This window comes from Eublepharis macularius, chromosome 10, assembly GCF_028583425.1.
Source record: "Eublepharis macularius isolate TG4126 chromosome 10, MPM_Emac_v1.0, whole genome shotgun sequence".
Classification (NCBI taxonomy): Eukaryota; Metazoa; Chordata; class Lepidosauria; order Squamata; family Eublepharidae; genus Eublepharis; species Eublepharis macularius.
The window spans coordinates 51,639,306-51,663,912 of NC_072799.1; the positions used below are offsets into that span (position 1 = coordinate 51,639,306).

At 42.3% G+C, this 24,607-nt stretch overlaps 1 protein-coding gene across 2 annotated transcripts; it reads left to right on the forward strand.

Moving 5' to 3' along the window:
* The first annotated feature begins 976 nt into the window (after nucleotides 1-976).
* On the forward strand, nucleotides 977-21,477 carry ZNF330 (zinc finger protein 330). Of its 2 annotated transcripts, XM_054990712.1 has the most exons (10): nucleotides 977-1,083; nucleotides 5,436-5,565; nucleotides 7,525-7,544; nucleotides 7,638-7,708; nucleotides 8,926-9,005; nucleotides 9,985-10,111; nucleotides 11,327-11,431; nucleotides 14,292-14,338; nucleotides 17,346-17,463; nucleotides 20,397-21,477. In XM_054990712.1, the coding sequence occupies exons 2-10, from the start codon at nucleotides 5,446-5,448 to the stop codon at nucleotides 20,675-20,677; spliced, it is 969 nt and encodes a 322-aa protein (XP_054846687.1). In that variant the 5' UTR covers nucleotides 977-1,083; nucleotides 5,436-5,445; the 3' UTR covers nucleotides 20,678-21,477. The 2 variants fall into 2 exon arrangements, with proteins under 2 accessions (XP_054846687.1, XP_054846688.1); XM_054990713.1 differs by lacking the exons at nucleotides 977-1,083; nucleotides 7,525-7,544 and having other exon boundaries at nucleotides 5,463-5,565.
* Nucleotides 21,478-24,607: the final 3,130 nt, after the last annotated feature.

A 24,607-nucleotide genomic window follows, 5' to 3' on the forward strand; every position in this document is an offset into this window, starting at 1 on the left:
TATTTATTTTATTTATTTAAAATATTTCTATGCCACCTTCTCAACTAATTGAAGATCCCCATGGCAGAGAACATTAAACTATTTAAACCATTAAAAAGCATTTAAAATAAAAATATATACTATTATTTAAAACAATTGAATACACAAACACATAAACAGGGAGAAGGGCTAATACGAGTTAGTGAAGGAATGGTAAACAAAACAGTCTTCACACACTGGGAAAGGCAATAATAGAGAAACACAGATGAATCTCCTGGGGAGGGAGTTCCAAAGTTTCGGTGCCATTACTGGGAAGACCCCCTCTCTCTGCTTAGCTTCAGATAGCGAGGACACCAGAAATAGGGCCTCCGAAGACCACCAGAGCGGACAGGCAGGTTCATATGGTCCAACTCCCAACTGGCAATATTATTATTATTATTTACATTTCTAAATCGCCCTTCCCGCAAGTGGGCTCAGGGCGAGGTACAACAGTTATAAAAATATAATACAAATATTAAAAACAATTCATAAAACAACAGTTCATATTGCAAATATTGCAATTTTTAAAAATTGTTCCACACACCTAGCCATTTGGAATGCAAATAACTTTTTTTTGCTATAATCTAGGCTGACTGGTGATTTTGTTGCTTTAAAGTAAAGCAGCCAATCCTAAGCAATTCCAGTCCAGTTCGCCACGAACAGAAGCGTTTTCCCAAAGAATCTGAGCAGGTCAGGAAAGAAGGGAGAGAAATGGAACTAAGGGGGCAATTGCTACAGGAGGATAAATTGAGCATGCCCAGTCCTTGTGGCCGCAGCTCTTGATATATTTTTCTTAATCCCCCCCCCCCGTTCTTTTCCCACCCTGCGTCATAGCGGGACCCGCCGTCCCGTTAAACAGCCCGTCCCCCTCCCATTTTGCAATTGCGTAGGCACAGCTCTTAGCAACCGAAAGCAAAATGAAGACAGGCTGCTTCTGGGTCTACTGCGGATGAGCATGCTCAGAGCTGTCGAGCATGCTCAGTAGCAGCGAGGAGTGAGGGGGGGGCACGTCAAACCGGCTTCCGCACGCATCTGCTTTGCTTGGCGTTGGAGCAGGAAGGCCAGGTGAGGAGAAGGGGGGAGACGGAAAGCGCAGCCTTGGCGCGGGGAGCAGGACCCGCGCTGGAGGCCTGGAGAGGGGGGCCGCTCAGGGATGGGGGCAGAAATTCGCGATTCTCCGTACACTTAATGGGGGGGGGGGAGTTGCAACCAGCCTCTTGTTCACGCTGTTGAGGGGAGACTCCTTGTACTCCTCACCCTTCGGCTTCGCTGAGGTTTTGGGCTGCTTGCTGGGAGTGGGTCTCGCAGCCGGAATATCACAACGTGGCCAAACTCTCTCTCCAGCGCCTAAACTTTTCCCTCCCCCCCCCACCTCCCTCCGCCTTGAGAGCGTCCAGAGCTGCCGCAGTTATTTTCTCTCTGGTGGCAGGGAGTTCATGCTTGAGGCTTCTCTCCAGAGACCTTTGTGTATTCGAAAATAATAGTGCATGATTATAGTATTATTTTCTGTTATACAAGCTGTCGTGTTTCAGGAAGCGCCTCTGCCTGGTACCTTATGCATTCAAAAGAATGAGGTGGTAGAATGAACTGAACTACTTTGGACTCCATATGTTTGGAATGTTTCCTTGTGTTAAAACTCAGGACAAACAAAAAACCACTCCAGCAAAGAAAGAGAGCCGGTAGAACATTTCTCCACGTCTGGCCTCTTACTCATAACTGTTCTCCACTAATCCCAATGCATGGAAAATAGCTACAGGTCCTCAGCTGTAAAATAAAATATTGTTCTCTCTCACGTGCTCATTGATTATTTCATCTGTCATTGCTGAGATTAAGTCCTAAAAATGCACTCTGAGATGAAGACCTGATGAGAGCTGAATTACAAGTTTCCAGTTTGTTTAATTAACTGCAAGTACATTGTAGGCCTCTGCATTTCTAGATTAATTTCTTTATTAGAAATAGATTTCTCATATCTGATAATGCTCAGAATTCAGAGGGGTTTGTGGTTAAAATCAGTTTGCATTTTATGAATAAGAAGCACATCACTAAATTATTTAGGATGGTGAGAACCAAAGTGGATTTTGGAGAGGTCTAAGAGGATCTTTCTAAACTGGGTGAGTGAGTGATAATTTGGTTAAATTGGGGTAAAAATACTACCTTTAAATATATACTGAACTGTCAGTGTTTGAGAAGGAACGATACCTTCAGGTTAGGAAGGATAACTCGAAAATGCTAATTTAGTGTGCCCCAGCAGTGAAAAAGACAAATGCTGTTTTATGGAAGATTAAGGGAGAGACAAAACAGTAAACCATTTATATAATGCCTTTGTACATAGCTGTGGTGTGACTGCTTATAGAATGCAGTGTAAAATTCTGATCAATATATCTCAAAAAAGAGCAAGAATCCAGTAGCACCTATAAGACTAACAAAATTTGTGCTCACTTCATCAAAAAGCTCATATCCTACCACAAATGTTGTTAATCTTATAGGTGCTAGTGGACTCTTGCTCTTTTCTACTGCTACAGACAGACTAACATGGCTACCCATCTTGATGTATCTCAAAAAGGTATTGTTGGAAAAGATACAAAGAAGGGGATTATGCAACTTTGTGGGGGGTAGGTTCATCAATGATATTAGTTACAACATGATCACTAAATGGAACTTCTATGGTTAGAGGCTGTAACCTTCTTCATACCACTGCCGAGGGGGTGGGGGAGGCTTAGTGTCTATGCCCAACTTCTTCTATGGTCATTTGGTTGGCTGTTCAATGAAGCAGGATTCTGGGCTAAATTATTGGTCTGATCCAGCAGAGCTGCTCTTCCATTCTTATATAAAGGTTGCCATGGGAAATGCTAACAATTCAAAATGTGGTTACAGGTTGTTGTGACCTGTATAACAGAACTCTCAAATGCAGAGAACAAGTTTTACAGTGTCATAATTTTTTAAAAAGGTCTCTAGGCCTTTCTGCTGTAATATTTTACTGTTGCTAATCCTCTGCAATAGCACTGCTTAGAAGGATAGTCAAGATTGTGTCACGAATCAGTCTGAGCAAAGATGTCCTACAAATGTTTTGAGCAACAATGAAATGTCAAGCATTGACTTTCACAGAGACAGTTTCAGTGTTGGACGAAATGCAGTTGCCCTAAATAGAAACAGAGCCATTGAGGGGAGTGTAGGTGGTCCCTGGAATAATGTGGCAGTAGTGGGCAACACCGAGGCTCCTTTGGGAAGAGGACAGGATCTGGCTGTTTTGCCTTGCATTTTCCACTTGCTTTTAAGAGCTTTTTCTTCTATATATAATCCACTTTGAAAGCAGTTGTTGGGCTGTTCAGGATGCTGCTTCTATCCTTGTCCTCTGATATCTAATCTGGGGTCAAGGACTGAGGAAATCAATTATTGAATTTCCGCTCCCTTGGCAAACCACTCCATAACAAAAAGTCTGCCAAGAAAATGTCATGATGCGATGTCCCCCATGGGGATGACTCACACCCAGGAGTGAATGGTTCTGTCCTCACACCCAGGAGTGAATGGTTCTGTCCTCACACCCAGGAGTGAATGGTTCTGTTCTCACACCCAGGAGTGAATGGTTCTGTCCTCACACCCAGGAGTGAATGGTTCTGTGTGCCTAGTAGAGGACTCTTTGTGCATATGGTGTTTGTGAGGGTGGCAGGCACTGAAGGTATCTCTTTGAGTTTAATTTTAGGGTGGATCTGATCTTGCCTCAGTGTATGGTTATTTATTTTTTGTATTTCTGTACTGTCGTTCTTCTAGAACACTTAGAGCAATGTATATGTACCTGTAAGCTTATAAGGCAGCTTAGGCTAAGAGAGACTGACCAGTCCACAGTTAATTTATTTTTATTTTAAATTTTGCTTTATTCCCCTCCTTTCTCCCCAGTGAGGGATAAAAAGTGGCTTACATCATTCTCTTCTACTCCATTTTGTCCTGACAACATCCCTGTGAAATGGGTTAGGCTGAGAGTGTGTGATTGGTCAAGGTCACCCAGCAAGCCTCCATAGCAGAGCAGGGAATCGAACCTACGTTGCTCAGATCCTAGTCTGTCACTCTAGCCACTACATCGCACTGGCTGTTCCAGTGAACTTCATACCTGAGTATGCTTTGAATCTTGGTCTCCCCAGTCTAAGTCTTAATATTATAGCCACCATCCCAGCCTTGTTCTTGACAAGATTGCCTCTTCAGTTGACAGATCTTGCTGCATCTTCATGCATGAAAATAGATAGTTGGCACAAGATGTTTGGTGGTGGTTGGGATCAGGAAAAAGAAGTGAATTTTTTAAATGAGGGTGTGTGAATTCAGAACTTTATGAACAATGACTTTAATCTTTGGGTTGGATCCTATGGATTTATTCTCTTAATGGTGGTACTTTCACCTGATGCAGTGTTCCTTCCCCTGGCGCAACAAGCTTTTCAGCTAGTGGAAGAGCCTCACACATCAAGGGAAGGCCCTTTGTGCCGGACAAAGGCACTGTTGGTAGTGAAACAAATCTATAGGATTCAACCTGCTTGAGAGTGTAGTTTTAACACCATATCCAATGGGCTATCCCTGGTACCAATAGAACTGCAAAAGTGGGAAATCCCACTCGGGAGATGCAATAATGTCAATAAGTACACAGTCAATACATAAAGTGCACTCTGGGCATAGCAGTCGGACCTCCACCTTTTTGCCGAATCAGCTGTTGAAAAAAGAAGATACTAATCTTTGAAACGTATGAGGCATTTACCTTCAGTTGGTCCCAGAGTCTCTGAGTTGGGCTCATGCTTAAGGATTGACTTCGCAACACAGTGACTGTATATTCAGATGGTATTCGAAGCTCTCACACATGGTCATAGGAATGTTTATGAATGTTTATGAATTCAAGACTGGTGTGAATTTTGTATGAATTTATGAGCACATTGCACTTTTATTTGTTGTTGTTGACTGTGTATTTATTCCCATATGAGTGTAGTTTTAAGGCAAAACCCACAACTATCAACTAGAACTTATTTTGCTATTCATTGAGGGCTCCTGTGGTGGTTATTTTTGTCTGTTTCCAGAACTGGTATCCAGATCAGATTGCATGCACTCAAGACTCTCTGAGAACCTTCTCATACTCTTTCTGCAATAAAGCCCATGTGTTTAAAAGCTGTCTGTGACTTATCTGAGAGCCCCAGGCCAGCAACATCATCCATCTTTATTTTGTATTTTCTACCCAACAACTGTTGAATTGAATGGCTAGTATTGAGTTTCTGATGCAACGAGAATTGTAGATTTCTCATCTGAACATACAGTGGCAGTGCATTAAAATATGCTGGAAGGGAAGAAAGAACGATCACTTTTGTCATTTTTAGGGGATAAATTGATTTAATTGATATCCTATTAAAAGGCCTATTTTCATTATTTTAACCACAATCCATTTTCAGAATCCGAAGGATGCCTAAAAAGAAGACAGGTGCTCGCAAGAAGGCTGAGAGTCGCAAAGAACGTGAAAAACAGATAAGAGCTTCAAGAGGCAACATTGATTTGGCAAAACACCCCTGCAATGCTTCAATGGTAATGTGACAACGTATTTTTTTCTGTAACATTTTGGACTAAATTTGAAGCATAAGTTTAAAATGCCTCAATTTTTTTATGTTGGTGGAGGGAGATTAGTGTAGATTTTGACATTTGGAAACTCTTGTGTTATCTTGCAGAAACTGGATATTATTGAATCTTCTGAAACAATTCATATCCCAGAAAGAATATGTTCAGATAATTATATTCTTCTCTAAAGCAACAATTCTTTTATTTCTTTTTTTTTTGTGTGAATGTATAATGCTGCCATCAGGCAGCTGGGCCCTCTATTGTCCGCTGAGTGTGTCTTTTTCAGTCAGAGGTCTTTTTCAGCCTTGCTCTTTGAGTTCCAAGCTTCCACAAACCTGGAACTCAAGTTGTTTAGAAGACCACAGGTACCTCACACTCAGTTCTCTGAGAATTGCAGAAAAACTTGAAGGAAGTGTATTATGTCAGACAGTATATAATTGTACTAAATATTAGTAAAATGTTTTTAAAGCACCTTTTCCTACATAGTAGGCTCAAAGCGGTTTACAAACATATGCTCAAAGGCATCATCATCATCAAGTGCTGTCCACAGTTGGCTTACTGGGACCCCACTGGGAATTCCAAGGCATGTGAGAACAGAGGTGTTTTGTCATTCCTTCCTCTGTATAGCAACCTTGGTCTTCCTTGGTGGTCTCCCATCCAAGTACTAACCAAGGGTGACTCTTTTTAACTTCCAATTTCTGACAAGCTTAGGCTGTTCTGAGCTACTCAGGCTGTTGTGCTCAAAGGCCTACCTACTAAAAAAAATGAAAAATAAAAAAACGAAACCACAATCAACACCAACAACATCAAGACTTACCTTTCACTTTTTTCCAGTTCTATCATGCTGAGCTTATGATACTTCTTCCTTAACACAAGACTGGCATGATATTGTACAACCCCCTCACCTACCACCATCAAATCCTCTGGCATACACAGAGAACATGACTGGAGGGGTGTGTGTATGTTTAGTGAACACAAATAATAGCTGTTTTCTGAGCCAAGCCAAAATTCATTGACCTTATTAAAATCTGTTTTAAGTAGAAGTGCCACGTGTATACCTTGAGACCATATATATTTGTACTACCACTGAATTATAAGCCTGATGATATTTTAATGTTGCACAGTGATCCTGTGGGCATGGAGAAGGAACTCTTGAATGTATAACAAGAATTTTAGGTCTTTTTAGAACAGGTGTTCCCAACATTTTTAAGCCTGTGAGCACCTTTGGAGTTCTGAAATGGGGTACCAACTGCTACGTGGCTGCCACAAGAGGTGGTGCCAACCAGAAAATGTCAGTGTGAGGTCATAATTTTCTTGCATAATTTTCTTACATAATTTTCTTGCATACACACAGCTAACCTTAGGGCATGCAATGGAGATTCTTGTGCTATTATGGCAATCGCCAAATAAACTTTTTAAAAAATCTGCACAGCCAATAAGAAGACCTGTTTTCAGAACCCCGACCTAGACCCACCCACTTTCTCACAACACCCTTCAGGGGCCAGGAAAGGAGTCCGTGGGCACTTCAATGGGGACCCCTCTTTTAGAACATGAATTGGCAAATTCTTACTAGTTGGTTCAAGTCTCATAAAAATGCAGAATGGCACAAATAAATTGTAACCAACAAGTATTTTGATACTGTCTGTATTCTGGATATGATAGAAGCGTAACATTTCCTATTCCCTCCAGGATGCTGTAAATTGCCAATTTAAACAGCACGCTCAGGTGGCATTTCAGAGTGAAATTACGTTTTCCCTGTTGCATGAAGGCAGTAGTGAAATCTTCCATTGGTTCAGCTTGTCAAGAATTTTGTGTTCACAATACCATTGTACGGAAATCAGTTAATTTTACACACTTGTTTAAATCTAGGTTAGATGGGATTCCTTATAAAACATTTCAGTAAAAAATACCTATGTACTTCTTTTACAGGAATGTGATAAATGTCAAAGGTAAATATGTATTTTGTTCATTACTTTACTTAAATGCTACTTCTTAAAATATATTTACTTCAATAACTGGTTTAATTTATTTTGTTCTGACAGGCGGCAGAAAAATAGAGCATTTTGCTACTTTTGTAGCTCAGTTCAAAAGTTACCCATATGTGCACAGTGTGGTAAGTGTGCACTTTATACTTACCCATACTTACGTATTTCCCACAGTATTTTTATAGTGCATAGAATTAGTTTTGTCATCTGATCATAGCATTTGTTTATTGGATTTTATTGATTCTTTAGGCAATGTGGGATGAAGTCTCTGTATTATGTATAAGGGTCTAACGTGTAATGGTGTTACAGTGAGTCAGTGTGGTATAATAGTGAGAGTGTCAGACTAGGATCTTGGAGACCCCAGTTCAAATCCCCACTCTGCCATGGATGCTCACTGGGTGACCCTTGGGCCAGTTACTCATTTTCAGCATAACCTACTTTACAGGGTTGTTGTGAGAATAAAATGGAGGAGAGGAGAATGATGTAAGCTGCTTTGGGTCTGTGTTGAGGAGAAAGGTGGGGTATAAATGACATAAATAAAATAAAGAGACAGTGCTCTGATATTTTTGTTTTAAAGAACAGCAAGGGGAAGGGATTGAAACTGTTTCCTGGCTATATTTTGTGCCCTCCCCAGTAGCTTGTGGATGTTGATCTTCCATGCCCTCCCCCTTCCCTTAGCCACCACTCCCACTTTCAGAAAGCTGACACTGGAGCTTTTGAGATGTCTGTGGGTGAAAAGGTACCTGAGAGAGAGGCTGCAACGAGGAGAGGGAACTGGGTGAAATCTCCCCCTCTTTCTCTTCTGCTAGTCCATCAATGTAAGAGGTTTCATTGGTGCAAGAGTGAAATTGAGGCAATTCCACCAGTTCTCTCTTTTCACTGACCCCATCCCCGCACGGAGGCTTTCTTACGTGTGGGTCTCATGACCTCCAGCATTGAGAAGGTCTCAGGACATTGCTGGGAAAGGGAGAGGCAGGAAAGATCTGTGCTCTCAAGGGCTTTCTGCTTACACATCATAGGATCCAGTTTATTTTTTCTTTATTCCTATTATTATAAAAATAAAATTGATCCATGTGAACCCAGAGCCTTTGAAATATCCCCAATCTGTGGGGGATTTTATTTTTGATTCTTAACATTTTTCTTTGCCTGAAACTTGAAAATGCTGAAACTATCTGCTGTGATTTCTTCGTGTACTATTAAGGGGATAAAGTGGAGAAAGGGAGAATAATGTACACCCCCATGTGGGTTTTGGAGGAAGGGTAGGATAAAAATAGACTAAATAAATAAGTTGATATTATTTCAAAATACTTTTATTTTTATATAGCCTCATTTTCCTTTGTAACAGGTAAAACGAAATGTATGATGAAATCTTCAGACTGTGTCATAAAACATGCCGGTGTGTACAGCACTGGTCTTGCAATGGTGGTATGTATAAGAAGTAACCTCACTGGGGGCTAGATTTCAGCTAGAGTTTTGAACATCCAGATATTTAACTTCAAATCCTCATATTTAAAGAGAGGAAGTAGTATGCTTTTTCAGGATAGGTTAACAGTTTGGCCCAGTTCAAATGCGAGGCTCACAAGGCTGAGAGACTTCACAAGCTCAGGGTCTCTTTAAACTGTACTGCAGCCTTTTTAAAGTAGCCGTGCAGCTAGGGTAAAGATCCCTCAACCCTTGCAGATGTTTTGCTGGTGTGCAAACTAAACACAGGTAGTAGTTTGCACATAAAGCAGCCTAGCTTAGTCAAGATGCTGAGTGTGGAGTTCTGTCACCTTTTAAACTGAGCTCTGAATTGTTTGAAAGAGGAACAGAATTGGTTTTGAACTCATAGAGGGGTAATGCCAAGAACAGCTAGATTAAGCCTCTAGTAGCTCAATCCAACCATTCAAGCCAGTGTGTATAAGTGATGAGTAGGACTTGAAGTTATATGTGTTGCCCTTTTTCTTTGATCTCATGAAACTTTAAAGTCAGAATTTCGTATTTCCATGCCCTCTGCAGTCTTAAGTATTTACACTACTTGGCTTGACTAAAAATCAATTCATAAATAGATAGAATTGGGTATAAGTGTGTGTATGTGCAAAAAAAAAGCCATGTTATTTTTGAAATAAACATAGCACAACAGATGTAAGTGATTACCCTTTGGCCAGTCTCAAGTTTTTTAATACAGTAAATTCTGTTAAAATGGGTGTATTTTAATTTTAATGTTTAGATAATTGCTGCCTTAATGATGAGAATATGAAGATTGTTGGGAAATGCTAGGCTAGTTCAGATTTCTGAACTCTGCCTTAGAATGTTTTCAGTCACTGGCTATTCGGAATGAATAGATGTTACTCAACAAGCAGAATGCCTTTCACTAGAGGTCAGCCAAGATCCACAGTAATTTTTTTTATGTCTTATTTTGCAGGGAGCTATTTGCGATTTCTGTGAAGCCTGGGTTTGCCATGGTAGGAAGTGCCTCAGCACACATGCTTGTATCTGTCCTCTTGCGGATGCAGAATGCATTGAGTGTGAGAGAGGAGTCTGGGACCACGGTTAGTTGATGATAACAAAGAAAAACAGATGTTTCGAGTTGTTTACTAGCTAACTTGTTACGTTGCTTTGTTTCTTTTTGCTCTTGTTGATTTGTTTATTATTTAACTTACTGTAACCCATTTTACCATAAGAGAGAGAGGCATTTTACAAAATATTTTCTGTTTTATTTACATTTATGAAAGTTCCACATTGGTCAGGTGATTCTTGCTGTATTCAGAAATCATGCCACAACTGGTCTCTGCTTTACAAATATTTCACCTCCCTCTAGGGTTGTCAAGCAGTGGGAGTGTTGTGGGGGGCACCATTCCATGAAAACAAAAAGGAAAATAAAACCTTACAACTTACAGGAAGTTCTTACCATAGAGTTCTGACGATTCCTTGACCTACCCATGAATATAGTAAGAACTTCCGACTTTACCATAGAGTGTTTCCTTTGTTACTTCCAGGTAGCTCTAGGAATTTGCAAGAATTTGCATTTTTCTCCTGTTACCACTTGAAGCAGTGCCAGGCTATGACACCTGGGGCTGGGGGATGCTCAGCCACCCATTCCCCCCCCCCCGGCTTACCATCCCTACCTCCTCCACCATTGCCCAGCCCACTACTTAAGATTCCTTTCTCAAGCCCTGCTGTCTATGGCAACAAGAGACATGGGTGTTTTGGTGACAGTAACTCACCTTTGGCATGCCCCTTTCCTTACTTTGCTTTCGTCACCAGGCCAAAGCAGGTTTTTAACTAGGGTGGGGGGAGTCCATCATTTTTTTGGCTGCTTTATGCTCAGCTCTGAACCCGTGTACTGTTTTATCATTATCATTTTAGACTGTTGTTTTATGCTGTTTTTGTTGGCATGACACATTTTTATTGACTGGTTTTGTAGTTGTAGGTACCGTTTTAGTTATGTGAGCTGCCTCAGGCAGGTTCTGGAGAGGTGAATACAAATTTTCTGAACAAAAGTGGGGCCAAGAAGTCTAGAGCTGAATAAGACCAGTAGCCAACTTCAGCCTGTGGGTTTGGTACATCCTGCCTGTACATATAATATGCATTGCTTAGCAGTGCTGCAAAAAGTAATCGTTCCAGCTGACAATGCAGGCAAGCTAAGCCAAGATTTAAGCACAGAGTGTTTTCTATGATGGCTGATCTCTGCTTGATGGCAAAATGGGAGAAGAATGGTTTTGGTTTGTGTGTATATTAAATTCTTACTCTTCCAAATCTTCTAGGAGGTAGAATATTCAGCTGTTCCTTTTGCCATAATTTCCTCTGTGAAGATGATCAGTTTGAACATCAGGCCAGCTGCCAGGTTCTGGAAGCCGAGACCTTTAAATGTAAGCTCTTCCCCTGAAGCCCCTCTTAAATAAGGTGATCTGGCTCTTTAACTCTTCCTGAAATACCACTTGAATTCAGAGGACTGAAGTGATGTGATTTTTCAGACCAGTGATTCAATAAAATATCTTAGCAACTCGGGTCATTGGGTTGTGGAATGCATATGAACTGGGGGTGGGGTTAGGGAATAGCAGGGTTTTTTGTCTGTCAGAATGTAGAACAGGCTAATTTTAAATGTGGTTCTGGCCAGGCAAAAGCGGTATGTGGATGCTTTGCACAGGTAGAACTCAATTTATATGAGTCAGTGTGCAAGGGCAAAGACCCACAGGGAAGTGCTTTCGGCTCGCCTGTGTCATGTTTAAATTGAGCCTCTGTGTTCTTGCAGTGAAATATCAAATCAGAGCTGTCGGAGAGGGTGAGATTTATCTCTTTACTTCCATGCAGTCCCTGTTTTCATTGTGTCACCTGTGCTATTCATGTGACCTATGCTATTTTTAAATAGAAAAGATCAGTGTATAAAAAATAGGTTTAGTCTTTCTATGGAAACTGAAAGGCATCAAAGCAGACCACCCCTGCCTTAACAACAGTATTGGGCAGGCAGCAGGGTGGGATGGGGGTTGAAGAATGGGATGGCCCAGGTAAGATTCTGCTTCCTCATGGATCCTGTCGTTGCAGCCTCTTCTTCGCTCCAAGCACATCTTCTTTTGGCTTGTTTGTTTCATTATAGTTAAGCTGTCAGTTACATTGATTATCATTTTTCAGTTAGATGCTCTAAAGCTTATAACTTTTAGTTGTAAATGGTGAAATGATCAGGTGAAATTTCATGGGTAGGCAGTTAGAATGGAGGTCTCTTGTTCAATAATGACCCTGGGACGAAATCTGTTCCTCTGCTGCTGCACATTGTGTCTGCTCCACAGTTCTCAGATTGAGTTCCTAGCATCTTTGCTTAGTGGGCCACAATGGGAAGGCTAGACAGGACTAGTGTTGGACAGGGGGAGAACAGTTACCACTTAAAGTAGTTGAGCTAAGCTAGGTGGGCTAAAGATCTGGCTCTATGCAGGGCTGGGATCTTCTTAAACCCTTGCCAACCCCCAACTGTATTCCATTTACACTCTCCCATATGGATTCATTTAAGCACTATCTATCTTCCACTCTGCTGAATTCTAAGGCGTTTTACATTTTTTAAAGAACATCTTATAACACCAGTATAAGATGGCCCCATACCTTCAGTAATCCTAACATTTAAAATTACACTAATACAAAGCTTGACAGTCCAAAACCACTTAACGCCACCTTGAACACTGCATTTTAAGGGAGAGTAAGCGGCTCAGTTGGTACCATGTCTGCTTGGCATACCAAAGGCCTCCTACTTCAGTCTAAAGAATCTCCACTTTAACACAAAAAAGAATCAGGTAGTAGGTGACATGGAAGACCTCTGCTGAAGACCCTGGAGAACCACAGAGTAGATAACTGGCCTGATTCAGTATAAAGTAGTTTCACGTTTTCACTCAACTGGCTAATTTAGATTAACAACCTCTTGTATGACTGTGATTTAAATAATTTCCTAGCACATGGAACAAGTGTTGGTTCACCGTGATGTTATTTCATGCTACCAAGCAGAATAAAAGGGAGAATAACTGACCCCAAAATGAATTAGGTAACCAAGAGGTTAAGAAAAACCAAGCCAGAATGAACAAATAGTAAAATAAAATACCCAAAATAAAAAATTAAGAAAATTTTAATGAAATAGTGATAAAGGCAAACATCAGGATATCTAATAAGCCACATTCATTTAGCAAGAACAAAGTCTGTAATCAACCAATTATTCACCCTTCCTCAGTGGTCCTTGGCAAATTGGTACACACATTGATAAATTGTTTTTTATCACATTAGGATGAAATAGACCTTGCCAGGTGCAGAATAAATCAAAAGTTCTATTATGAGCAATCATGAAACAGGTTAAATCCAATCATCCATATACAATGAATCAGCATTCCAACAGGTATACTTATGTTGTGCAAAAAGGGACATTTCTGTACCTAATACCCTGTGTACCTTTCAGGGTCTGATTAGGACAAACCAATTTCACACAGTATGCCTAGCAACAGTTTGGAATTGGATTGACCTTATCAGGCCTTGAAAGGTCATTGGGTAACCTTTCGATTACCTAATTACCTCCTGCTGCATCACTTTGCTGTGTAGGCTTTGGTCACTTTGATCATATGCAATTGCCTTATTGTTCCATCTAGCTTGTTGTTGTCTACTCTGACAACAACTCTTCAGGCTCTCTGGCAGGGAAAGGTCTTTCCCAATAATTGTTACATGATCTTTTAATTGGAGATGAACTGAATCTGGGGTCCTTCAGCATTCCAAGCCACATGCCTCTGAGTCGTGTCTTCTCTCTCTATGTGCTGTCATTGGCCAGGGCTGTATATGCTATGGCCGGAATGCTTTCATGGGCTGATCCTGCCCTTCATGATTCAAGGCACTTCTTGCATGAGTGCCAGCCAGACAATCTCTTGTGTTTTCCTGCTGCCTTTTGTGTATCTTCAGCCTGTGTACCCTTCCCATCCTTTTTAAAAAATCCAGTTTTGCTGCTTGTGTAATCAAGAGCGTGTCTTCAGCTTAATGTAGGAGAGAAAGTGTAACGTTGAGTTCAAGCACTGTAGGGGCATCATTACACTTTTTTTGGTCATTTCTTAGGCTAAGTGTTCATTTCCCTTTTATCTGGAAGAGGCGCAGCCAAGGAAAGCCTGAGGCTATCCATTGAACTGTATAGTTGACCTTGATTTAGAAAGCAGAAAAAAAGAACAAAGTTGCAAAATCTCATTATTCAAGGATGCTTTTTATCTTGCTTAATAGGTGTTTCCTGTAATCGACTTGGGCAGCACTCATGCCTCCGTTGTAAGGTAAAAGTGAAAACATTTTAAAGTAGATGCATTGAGTTCCCCGCTCTTGTACTTTAAAACAGCTGGTGGTTTTTGTCATGTCCTCCTCCACAATACATCAGTAATGTCTGATTTTCCCAAGGAAAGAAGAGCTCCCTGTGTTCCTGTCGTGCTTTGATCAGCGTGCCTTCCGTGCTGGGTTCTTTGGACTTCCCTCCAGCCTTTCTAAGTTAAAACTGCCGAAATTGCTTTCCTTGTATTCAAAGCTTGAAATGTTTCACCATTCTCAGGTTTCTTCACCAATATGCTCATGCCTTTGCCTCTGGGGTAACAAGTAATTATTCTGTGCTGTTGTGTTTTTGGTGACTTTAGTTGGTTTGGAGTTATGATAGCGAAATATTTTGAGGCGCTCTCTGCCAAAAAGGAAAGATGTTCTGATCCTGACCAGCAAAAGGTTCACGTACACAATCAAAAAGAGTCCTTGTGTTGTATGACACGCATCTGTGGCAAATCCCATGACAGGGGCCACTCCAAAAATTGCAGCTGTATTTGAAATTGCCTTGGGGTTGGATTCACGCCTCATCACATTTCTCCCCACAATTTTTTTATTTAAGAGATAAGAGTATGTAGAGAAATAGACTACATCCCATGGTATGAGCTGGTTCTTAAGAAAGTTGGTACCTGTTCACTATGTCCTATGAATTTTCTTTATTTTCTATTCCTTTTTTAGTCAGTTGTATTATGTCTCACATTGCTGAGTTCAAAGTGTCAAGTACATTGAAGGGGAAATGGAGGTAGAATCTCTCCCTCTCCCTCTCTCTCTCTGCCTGTCTATGAACTAAGCTACACAAGATGCAGGACTTGTGGCGGGTTCACGCAAGATTACCTGGGAAGTATAGTAGGTGACTCCTTCACCTCTCGATGGTCAAAGTAGTGGTGGTGGCGGCGGCGGCAGCCTCAGCAGCTCCTTCTCCTAGCTGCCTGACAGCTTCAGGCTCCCCTCGCTGACTCTTTCTGTCCTGTCCTTCTGCTGCTGCTACTACTTCTCTGACATGCCCCCTTGCCCAAGCTTCTGGAGGAAAACCGAAGCAGAGCAGATCTGCTTGAGTTTTCTTCCGGGAGCTTGGGGACAGGGGGGCATGTCAGAGCAGCAGCAACAGGGCCAGAAGGATGGGAGGGAAAGAGTCAGCGAGGGGAGCTCGAAGTTGTTAGGTGGCTATCAGCAGCAGAAGGCTCTGATTGGGCTCTATTTGCTGTCCTTCTGGCGCTGCTGCTGCTCTGACATGCCCTCCTCCCACCCCCGAGCTCTCCGAGGAAAGCCCAAGCGGAGTGGATCTGCTCGGGTTTTCCTCCAGGAGCTCGGGGGTGGGGGCATGTCAGAGGAGTAGCAGCAGCAGTGCCAAAAGGATGGGAGGGAAAGAGTCAGTGAGGGGGGTCTGAAGCTAGTAGGAGGCTGGCAGCGGCAGAAGGAGCTGCTGAGGCTGCTGCTACCGCTGCCACCACTGCTACTTGCCCACCAAGAGCGAGAAGGAGTCTCTGACTACACTTCCCAGATAAACTTGTCTGAACCCGCTACATGTCCTGTGTCTTGTGTAGCTTAGCTCTATTTGTCTTTCCTCCCTCCCTGATACGAAGGAGGTGTCAACATGAAATTCTGCTTCACCTGGCAGTTGCTTACATCATGTCTATAGCTCGATTAACACCTTGAGCAAATTCTTTAATAAATATAAATATATATTCCCGCCTCCTGAGAATATCTTACAGTGTGAGCCTATGCAGAGTTACTCCAGTCCAGCCCTTTGAAATAAATGGATTTAGACTAGAATAATGCGACATAGGATTGCACTGTTAGTTTGTCTACCTTAGAAATGTCTTAGTTCAGTTGTTTCCCTCCTCTTTCCAGTATTTCAGAAGGAAAGTCATGGCAGCGTAAGTGAAGTTACTAAGTCGATCAGGCACCCCCAAACCTTTTTTAGCCTGTGGATATCCTTGGAATTCTGACACAGGGTGATGGGCACAGCCACAGAGTGGCTGTCATGGGAGATAGAGCCAACCACAAAATGTAGGGAGTGGGGTTATGCATTATTCTTGATAGTAGACCTTCAGCATTTCAGGCAGAAGCCGTGCTTATAGGGATGCCTTTTAAAATGTATGTACAAAATTAGTATACATATTGAAGTAGCTTAATAAACCCTCATCTGGGAGCATCTGTTCATTTTGCAGGCATCAGTGCATTTATGCAAAAGGAAAAGAAAAAATGCTTCTTTTCTTGGCTTTTCCTTTACATGAGCTCTTCTATCATGATCCCAGATATTTTAAAATTTTATTTTATTTTACTAAATTTATATTCTGCTTTTCTGCCCTAACAAGGGCCACCAAGGCAGCTAACAAATTAAAACATACTTTTTTAAAAAATGACACTTTAACCCTCACTCTTACCTGTAACACTGACAATGTTGGTGGGCTGGTGACAGTTCCTTGCACATGTATATAGTAAGAGCCAGATTTTGACGGGAACAGAAACGATTTTTGAAAAGTGAACAGAATTTGATGTAGTGATATTATTAACTTCCACCTGAATTATAATGGTACATAAAAAACCTGGAAGATCTGATGGCTTTAATAGATGTTCCAGCCAGTGCATTAAGCCATGTAGCCCAATTGTATTTAGTCATAATTAAGTTCCATTGTTTTTTTAGAATATCACTCTACTATTTGCACAGGCGAAATACACTACATAAAGCCATCATTTGTATTATGCCATAAATGTCAAAAATTCAAAAAGCCTCATCTGGCCCCACCCACTTTCTAAAAACAATAGGTAGGAATCACGGCACCCGTATTGGGGGTCCCAGGGGTGGATTATGCACATATCCCATCACTACTCAAAGCCTCCCTGGCTGTCTGTTGACTTCTATTCGCTGACTTTTTTCCCCTTTGAAGTAAGTTGAGAGGGGCCTGCAACAGGCTGTTGTCTTCTGATTAAATATTCTTGTGGTTTTCTTTTCCTGCTGTTTATACCCTGCAGGCTTGTTTCTGTGATGATCACGCCCGGAGCAAGGTATTCAAGCAAGAGAAGGGGCGTGAGCCTCCCTGCCCGAAGTGTGGGCATGAAACACAGCAGACCAAAGATCTGAGCATGTCGAGTAAGTTTGCACACAGAAGGCTTGGTGTAGCCTGATGATGGGGAGCGATGCAGGCCATGCAGGGCTTTGGGAAGCAAGATACTGGGGATATAAAAAATATGTGTGTCTCAGTGCTGCAACATGATAAGGATTTTCATAATGCATATTTATTTAAAATGTTTCTGAGCTGTCTTTCCCCCTAAATAGAGTCCCCAAGGCAGAGAACATCAATCATTAAAACATTTCAACATTAAAAACATTTAAAATAAATTATGCCTGTGCGCGTGCGTGCACCCACCCACACGCACGCATGCACACACAATAATTATAAGCAAACATAACACTGAAAACCAGAGAGGAGGACCAATAACAGTTCTTGGGAGGATGTCAAGCAGGACAAAAAGTCTTCACCTGCAGGCAGAAGGCAACAATAGAGGGATACAGACAAATCTCCCAGGGGAGAAAATTCCAAAGTTTTGGCCCCATGACCAGGAAGGCCCTTTCTTCAGTTGCCTCCCATCTAGCCTTAGATGGCAGGGGCATCCGAAGCAGGGCCTTTGAAGATGACCCGAGCGGATGGGTAGGTTCATGTGGGAAAAAGTGGTCCTTAAGGTATTCTGGTCCCAAACTGTATAGGGCTTTAAGGGTCATTACCAGCACCTTGAATTGGGCCCAGAAAACAATTGGAGCCCGTGTAGATGGAACAAGAATGGAGTGATATATTCCCTATGACCCACTCCAGTCAGCATTTTGGTCACCGTATTCTGTACCAGCTGTAGCTTCCAGTCAGTCCTCAAAGGCAGTTCCATGCAGAGTGCACTGCAGTAAAGTAATCTATATGTTAACAGGGCATGAACCATAAGATCTCCCCCACCCTCAAAGGCCAAAGCTGGTGAAAGGCACCCCTAGTCAGTGCTGCCACCTGGGTGACCAAGGTCATTTCTGACCCATAACCAGGCCTGACACCTGACTGAAGCAAATCCAAAAAGTCCATTTCCTTCAGGAATCCCTGAAGTTGGCCAGCCACCCCTGAGCAACAGAGACTATGAAATCCTGAGCCATTCCTGACAAGGTAGTCTTGGCATGGATGTTAAAGTACCACTAAAACAAGCAGCCTAAGATTCCTCAACTCCACCTTTGAGAGCACCTTTTACAGTTCAGGCAGGGAGAAGGTTGGGCGGGAGCACACCAATAGAATCCCGCTCTTGTCTTGCATCCCAACAATAGATAACATTCAAAAATGGCAGAGTCCTGGACAGGAGGATAGACTCCAGATAGACCACAACAACATTGCCTCCCCCCCCCCCCCGCCAAGCCTGTGCAGATGCAGCACGGCGTACCCAAGGTGGCATAGTTGAGAAAAGTTAACTTCTCCCCTCTTCCCCAGCCAGGTCTCAATGACAGATGCCGGATCATCCCTCTTATCCAGGATTAAGTCTTGGATAGTCGCTGTTTGGCTTGTAACTGACCTAGCAGGTTAAAATCAAGATAGTATAACTCAGCGGGATGTTGATATGCTCACCAGCAGCACTCTGGCTGGAAAAAGATCCATAAGGGGCGACAGTCTGAAAATGTGTGCTGTCCCTTTCCCTTACCTGGCCTGTGTCTCCTTTTGCCCCATACCTTATTAATTGTGGCACCATCCCCAGCCATACTCTTTGTGCTTCTCCAGGCACATCCCCAGCCATTGGGTGACGCAAGGATACACAACTACACCACAGTCCAGATGCCAGTCTCATCTTGATGTGGTCAGGACAAACCTATGGTTTTCATGATGAAATTTGGGGGGGGGGTCGTAGAAGTTGCCCACCATAATCTGAAAATGCCAAGGAAATAAACGATTGGGGTGCAAAATAGCAGCTGTACAGGCTTCTGGGGTGATCAGACGAGCTTGAGGATGGCATAGCTTTCCCCGCAGGACGCAGAAATATTTCTGGGCTTTGTTGCTGTGCTTGTACCTCACAGTTCCTTGTGAGATAATTGTGTGAGAATGAGTGTAGGTCTTTCGGAGATGCAAGTAGTATCTGTGACTCAGGCTGAAAGCAGCTGAACTAACAGGATAAAATGGAGGAGGGGAGAATGGTGGAAGCCGTTTTGGGTCCCCGTTGGTGAGAAAGATGGGAAATAAATGAGGTAAATAAACAAACATCACATTCTGATTTTCATTAACTTATTTTCCATTGCAGAGTAATTTAGAACTTGTGATGGTAAAGTTGATTGGCAGACCTGTTACAGTGTGAGATGGGGAGAGTTCGCTCACATCTAGACCTGAGGGGTGTGCGTTCTTTCAGTTGGGCCCAGTATGCTTCTGTTTGCTTTGTCAGGAGCACCCAAATTTCTGAATGCTTTACTGTTTAGGAACAGATCCATTTAAAATAAGGCACCCAAGTTAACTTGATTTTTATCAATTTATTTAGACATGGAGTTACAATATATACTTGGGTCCCCGTTGAGGAGGAGGAAGGTGGTGTGTGTATAGATGAAGTAAATAAACAAAATACCTAATAGTTTGTGTCTGACCACCCATAAACTTTGCAGAATGAGGCTCTTCCACTTCCCACTTTTGCTGCAGCCCACTGTGAACCCCCTTACATTTTGTGGGTCAGCAGCAGTCCCACAGGAACAGCACGGGGTGGAGGTGGGAGCAAAGTGGAATTTGCAGTGAAAGAAGGAATTTTCTGCAAATGGAATTACCCTTCAGACAGAGGAACTGCGTGGTTGGATAGTTGCCAGTGTTTATGTATCTCCAAGATATCCTCTGGTTGCTTTTTATCATGTGTTTTCTAGAATATTTGTCACTGCATGAGTGACTAATCATGCCTGTTAATTATGTAGAGATAGTCATATGGTAACCTTGTTACAGTATTGTCAGTGCTGTTTCCCACAAACTCACCTCGCTGGATAAGTCATAGGCAAAATGTCAGTATGAAAACTTCTGCCATTTGCTTCTGCAGCACGCTCAGTCAGATTTGGCCGGCAGGCAGGAGGTGAGGATGCCGACAGGGCTTCTGGCTATGATGCCTATTGGAAGAACCTCTCGTTGGGCAAAGATGGAGATGCTGCTGATCACGATGAGGAGTACGATGAATTTGAAGCAGAGGAGGATGAGGATGAGGATGACCACGATGAAGGAGGGAAGGATTTGGAATCAGAGGCCGCTGATCTGTTCAGCAACTTGAATTTAGGAAGAACCTACGCCAGTGGGTATGCCCATTATGAGGAATCTGCTGACTAAAACTGCAGTCATAAGCACACTTAGCAGGAAGCAAGTCTCCTTGAATATGGTGGGACTTAACTTCTGGGTAGACACGCTTAGGATTTGGCCCTAAATCCATGCTTATGGTGGCACTAACATTTGAGAGGAGCTGCGTGTGTAATTAGTGAATTGTTTATATGGTGAGCAATGGAATATCTTTGCCAGGCTTTCAAGTAGCAAAGCTTACTGGGAAAGAAAGGAAATGGCGATTCTGCAGGAGATCGTAATGTGTTTGGACATGAAAGGGAAAGATTGGTGAGTAGAATTGACTTGGGGTTGGGTTAGTTTAGGCAATGTGAAGTAAGGACTGGACTTAATGCTCTTTCCCTTTGCAGCATGAGGTTGAGGTCATTTTTGTTACTATGCATTCATCAGAATTGAAGTTATTTTTCTTGAGTAATTTTGATGATGCTTCTGTTATGTTTCATAAACTGTCAGTGTTGGTGGCAATGGATGTTGACTGTTTTATGTCTCAAAAGCCATCTCCTGCAAAATCTAGATTTCCCCCCCATAAATATTGATCCACCATGAGCACTTGGGAAAATGCTTGCTGCAAGCTATTGTACTCAAAATATAAATTGAAATTAAAGTTAGTTTGACATTTTGTGTAAGCAGGCTTAATCAATATATTCCCTTGCAATGCAACTCTGGAGCATTATCTGATTCTGCCTTTTTTAATGCTATACATTAATTTGTAGAGTTCACAACCACTTTCAGTGTGACCTCAATAAACCTTTTGATCTCATATTTATCACAATAAAAATGTCACTGTGTCTTCATTGCCTAGTGAAGTCCATCATTCTTTTTCATTCTATGCACTGGTTTTCTGCAGTGGGAAGTCAACAAAGGTAAAGGTGCAAGCGTCGAGTCATTACTGACCCATGGGGGTATGTTCGCATCACGACATTTTCTTGGCAGTCTTTTTACGGGGTGGTTTGCCATTGCCTTCCCCAGTCATCTACACTTTATCCCCAGGAAACTGGGTACTCATTTTACCGACCTTGGAAGGATGGAAGGCTAAGTCAACCTTGAGCCGGCTACCTGAACCTGGCTTCTGCCAGAATTGAACTCAGGTCATGAGGAGAGCTTGGGCTGCAGTACTGCAGCTTACCAATCTGTGCCACAGAGCTCAATAGGTATGGTCATTTAGAAGTAGGTGGAAATAAGGGGCATGATCCAGAAAAACAATTCCATGCATGGCCCTGAAATGAGTGCGACTGCTCCTGAAGTTCAGACATTGAAAGCGACAGGTGTAGAATGAGAATGGCCTTTCTGCTGTCGCCCAGCGGTCATAGTAGCAGGAAGCAAAAGAGAGTGCTTGTAGTACTCTGTTGAAAACTGTGTGTATGATTAAAGAAAAGGTGCCCTGTTAAATGTCTAAAAATAGGTACGAGATTTTTCTTCTACCTTGAAGTGTAAGTTTCTAAAGCAGTGGACAATCTAAAATTGCAACAACCAAAGTCATAAAATGTCAAACAGCTAAAACCCAAATATGCAATAAAAGCAAAATTAATAAACAGTAGAAGAAAACTAGATGGCAGCAGACTCCTGTTCCAAAAGTACAGCAGAAAAAGGTGAACGACCTTGCAGGCACCTAGGCTTCCCATGCAGGCTTTTGAGGTGGCAGGTGTTCTAGCAGGGTATATGCTTTTAAACACACAAGGGGGATTTCTACACAGTCAAATTGCAGCAGTTCAGATTCCATTCTGCTTATCAGCATCTACAGTTCTGCACGTGTAAGGGAGGCATGAGATGCAGAATCAAAGTTTCTTGGCCTTTTCCCAAGTTTTCCCCCTGTGGACCTACCATGACTTTTTCTTGAAGCCGCTGCTGAATCACTGCTGATGCATGATTCTTATCCCCAAACTGTCTCCCCCCCCACACACCCTTTTCCTTTCCCTGGGTGCTGATTGGTTGTACACTCAGTGGAAATCACTCTCCCCCAGGTCTCCATACCCTCCCTCTATTTTTTTTCTTAAGTGAGTGAAGGATTGTAACACTGCAGCAGCATCGCTCAAAGGGCTGTGGAAACTGCTCCCTCCCTCCTCAGCTGTCCATGTACATCTTAATTCCCCCCCCCCCTCTGTGGTGTTAGGAGAAGCCTGAAAGAAGCCCCAAGCAACAGCATCTATTCCCCTTTTTTTAATTAGGGGATAGTCTCACAACACTGTGACATTTGTGCATTCTACTCCTTTAAGAACAAGTCTGCTCTGTTCCCTTATGGCAGTTCACATTCCCCATTGATCACTTCTTGGGTTTACTTTTTTATTTCCTTTATTCACAACTGGGCCTCAGGTTCATAGTGATTTGGAAACAGGGATGGGAGACTCATCTCAAGAATCTGCCTTCCGTATCCCAGAACATGGTCGCAAGATTTGAGGAGGCCCGTGAAAATGTTTTTGGGAGCAGCAGCATTTGAACATTTTGCTCTGGCAGGTGCTGTTTTGCATGAAACAAACAATTCAAACCACACCAGAACAATCTGATAAAAGCTAGGGAAATGAGCATGAAAAGTACTTTGTAGGTTTTCCCCCAATTGCCTCTCCAGAATTAAAAAAACAAATTGGTGGGACTGCCCAATTAGCAAATACAGGGACTGAGGGTGGGGAGAGATGGGCTCCAACACTGCAACGTTAAGACGCATACGCTGAAATTTTAAAAAAGTGATGTTGGCTCCAGCCCCCACAAAAGGCGGCTTCAAACATACATCTCAACTCGTTTGGAATAAGAAAGCAGACACCAAATTGCCTCGAGGTCGTGCTGCCAGGAGCCCAAGCCGATTCAGCGCTGATTAGTGTGAGTACTCAGAAGCGTTGGCTTAAAGAGTGCTGTGCAGAAAACCTCAAGATGATGTGATAACATGTTTCAGTGCTGATGAGAGGTAGGGAAGATTCTGTCAAGCACTTGGACTGGTATTGAGTGGAATTAATCCTAATTTCTGGACCTTAAATATTAGAAATAAGCAATTGTAGAATATTGTCTTCCCACCAAGTTTATCTAGATTACTTTTTTTTAATTAATGTTATATTATCCAGATAATTCCAGTTGGTATTTTATTTGTGGAACCAGTTTGTGATAGAAAGGGGGGAGCTCTCAGGATTCTTGAGAAACAGATCAGTAGTGAAAGGAGCTGGGAAGAGGGCCTAAATTCTTTTGAGGGCAAATTTAGCCTGAATAGAGCTGTATGTGTGGGATTTATTCCTTCAGCAGTCCCCAATGAGTTTTCCAGAGTTTTCTTGCTTCTTGGGGATAAAATCCAAGGGGTCTTGAATGGAACAGTTGGGTCTGTGCAAGGAAGCATGTCATAGATGTGCAGTGCACTCTCAGGTTGATCATAGGCATAGACTTTTGTTTGTCTCTAGGCTTAGAAACCTGTCTCCGTAGCCACTGAGAGAGCAAACCCTCCCCTTCCTTTGGAAGCCAAACAGAATCTATTCTGATTTTTCTCATCTTTCCCAGTGCAGGTGGTGTTTTCAAATAGTGCATGACCCTCCCAGGATCATAATCAAACAGTATAAACAATACACCCACAAATCTTACAATCACAACTATTATGAAAGTGCAACAGTGCATATGGTGTAATAAATATTGAATAAATAGTACAATAAATAGATTACCAAAATATTTCTGAACAAGATTCCAAACTCTGCTTTCAGAATTCCATCTGTACAACAAGTTCATTAACCATTTCTGCTTTCTTCTGTCCAGGTTCAGAAGAATGAATCAGCCGCAAGGTCCCACAGGGAACCAGGTAAGTAATAGTTTTTGTTTGTGGTCAGATGCTATTATAACCCCATGTTCCTTCTCTCTTGCAGGAATGAAACAAACCCACAGGATTTTGCCAGCACAAGCTCCTCCCAACAGACCGCTAGCCCGATCTGTTTCACAATGCCTTTTCAAGGGCTGCTT

Bases quoted from the DNA above. Each gene is read 5' to 3' on its own strand.
- ZNF330 (XM_054990712.1), top strand. From the start codon at position 5,446: ATGCCTAAAAAGAAGACAGGTGCTCGCAAGAAGGCTGAGAGTCGCAAA. The intron at 7,545-7,637 runs GTAAATATGTAT...TTGTTCTGACAG, and splicing joins GAATGTGATAAATGTCAAAG to GCGGCAGAAAAATAGAGCAT. The intron at 10,112-11,326 runs GTTAGTTGATGA...CAAATCTTCTAG, and splicing joins GAGAGGAGTCTGGGACCACG to GAGGTAGAATATTCAGCTGT.